Below are 2,363 nucleotides of genomic sequence, written 5' to 3'. Positions count from 1 at the left end.
TTTTCTTCTTTACTACTTTTCAATACATACACGCGGGAGGAAAGAGACCAAACGCTACTTGCTGCTGTGCACATTGAAACGCTCTGCAGTCACCACCAGCAACACACACACACACACAATCGTCGCGGCCTGAAAGCATTCCCTACAAGGAGTGAAGGGAGACAGTGAGTGAGAGTAACACATGCTCAAAATGTCCCGGCACATGTTTTTGTATTCGGTGCAGCTCCTTTTCTGCGTGCTGTTGGTGTGCTGCGGCGGTACGGCTGTGTACGGTGAGGAGGGAAATACGCCAAAGGAAGCGCAAACACCAGAGGCTGTTGATCTTTTTGTGCCGCGTCAAACGATTGTGGGAACAAGTGCCGGAAGTGGAACGAGGGTCTTCTTTGTCTCACCTTCTCTCGTCAGTGCTGGTGGAGTTTTGGTTGCGCTTGCCAAAAGCCAGGGCAGACCTGTATCCTCCGATAAATATCGTACTTCGATCGTTTATGCTGATGTTGTGACGGGGTACATTGACCCTGCGGAGAACTGGTCGTCTTTTGTTGCTGAGGTGAGTGCAAACGAATGGAAGGCGTACAGCATCTTTAACACGACCATGCGTCAGGAGTATATGTCCCGTGTGACATACGAGGTCCGACCCACAACAATTGCAAAGGGTAACAAGGTTTTTCTACTTGCGGGAGACTATCATCAGAAGTATGATCCTTCATCGAAGAAGTGGACTGCATCCTCACAGGGTCTTGATTTGCTCGTGGGTGAGGCCACGCAAGATAAAGTCATCCAATGGGGCGAACCCACCTCGCTTGTACCACAGATCAAACCATCTGCTAAACAACGTGGCCTGGAGCAGTTTGTTGGTGGTGGTGGCTCGGGCGTTGTGATGGAGGATGGCACGCTTGTGTTTCCTGTGACGGCGAGGATGACAGGAGACAACGACATTGTCTCCATGATTATTTATTCGAAGGACGACGGCAAAAATTGGGTGCTTCCACAGGGGACGGTTTCTGGACGGTGCATTGCCCCCCTCATCGTTGAGTGGGAGCAGGGGCAGCTTCTCATGGTTGCCAAATGCTATTCGCTCTCCAAGCTGTTCGAGTCGAGGGACATGGGGGCAACGTGGAGGGAGGCTGTCAGGACACTCACACGTGTTCAGCCCATGTTGTTACCAGACGCTTCGCGGACACTTGAAGGAGTGGGGTCCCTCACCACTGCCATCATTGCTGGAAAGAAGGTCATGCTGTACACTCAGAAAGGGATTCCCCCTGGGGAGATGGCGCGAGCCACCGCGCTCTACCTTTGGGTCACTGACAACAACCGCACGTTTCACCTCGGGCCCATTTCCATGGATACTACAGAGAAGTGGACGTCTGCCAACACCCTGCTGCATTCGAAAGATGCGTTGTACTTTTTACAAGAGAGGGTCAGTACAGCGACCAAGGGCGTGTCTCTAGCTCCCCTAACGGAACAGCTGAAGACGATTACGTCAGTCTTGGAGACTTGGGCAAAACTGGACTCCTACTTCTCCATGTCGTCTGTGCCCACGGTCGGTCTGGTTGGATTCTTGTCGGATGCATCGGGTGATGCAACTTGGAAAGACGCGTACCACTGCGTGAATGCAATTGTGACGAATGCAAAGAAGGTCGAAAATGGCTTTAAGTTCACGGGGTCCGAGTCATACGCCATGTGGCCTGTGAACATGTGGAAGCATCAATATGTGCACAGCTTTATGGATTATGAGTTCACGCTTGTGGCGACGGTGACCATCGATGAGGTTCCGAATGAGAGCGTTCCTCTGCTGGGCGCGGGCCTGGAGGACAATGAAAACACAAAGTTTGTGGGGCTGTTGTACACAACGGAGAAACGGTGGGGGACAGTCTTCAACGGCATGACAACAACAACACACAACAGCACTTGGGAGCCGGGGAAGAAGTACAAAGTGGCGCTCATGCTGGAGGGTAACAAGGGCTCCGTGTACGTGGACGGCGTGCTTGTGGGGAATACTAACAAACTACCAATTCTTGAGGAACGGGGTTACCAAATCGCAGACTTTTACTTTGGTGGCGGCAAAGACAGCAGTGTGACAGTAAAGAACGTTTTTTTGTACAACCGACCACTGAATGTCATGGAACTTAAAGCGGTTGACAGCTACGTTGCATCTGGAGAACGTCCAAGTGAAAGCCCCAATGCGTCTGAGCAACGTACAGTTAACAGCTTTAATGCGTCTGAGGAGGGTGCAGATGAGAGCTCCGATGCCTCTGAGCAACGTACAGTTAACAGCTTTAATGCGTCTGAGGAGGGTGCAGGTGAGAGCTCCGATGCCTCTGAGCAACGTACAGTTAACAGCTTTAATGCGTCTGAGGAGGGTG

General features: G+C 51.7%; 1 protein-coding gene across 1 annotated transcript, besides 1 other annotated feature; it reads left to right on the top strand.

Moving 5' to 3' along the window:
* Window positions 1–101: 101 nt before the first annotated feature.
* Window positions 102–118: a microsatellite.
* A 63-nt stretch (window positions 119–181) lies between these two features.
* Window positions 182–2,363, top strand: TraAM80_10441 (group II trans-sialidase superfamily; the record flags this gene model as incomplete). Its single annotated transcript, XM_029387058.1, has 1 exon — window positions 182–2,363. A coding segment is annotated over one exon (2,182 nt), but the record flags the coding sequence as incomplete, so codon positions are not given.

Source organism: Trypanosoma rangeli (genome assembly GCF_003719475.1).
Source record: "Trypanosoma rangeli strain AM80 chromosome Unknown Tra_15.4_contig_00966, whole genome shotgun sequence".
Classification (NCBI taxonomy): Eukaryota; Euglenozoa; class Kinetoplastea; order Trypanosomatida; family Trypanosomatidae; genus Trypanosoma; species Trypanosoma rangeli.
The sequence above is the reverse complement of the archived record's forward strand: the minus strand, read 5'-3'. Positions and strand labels throughout refer to the sequence as shown.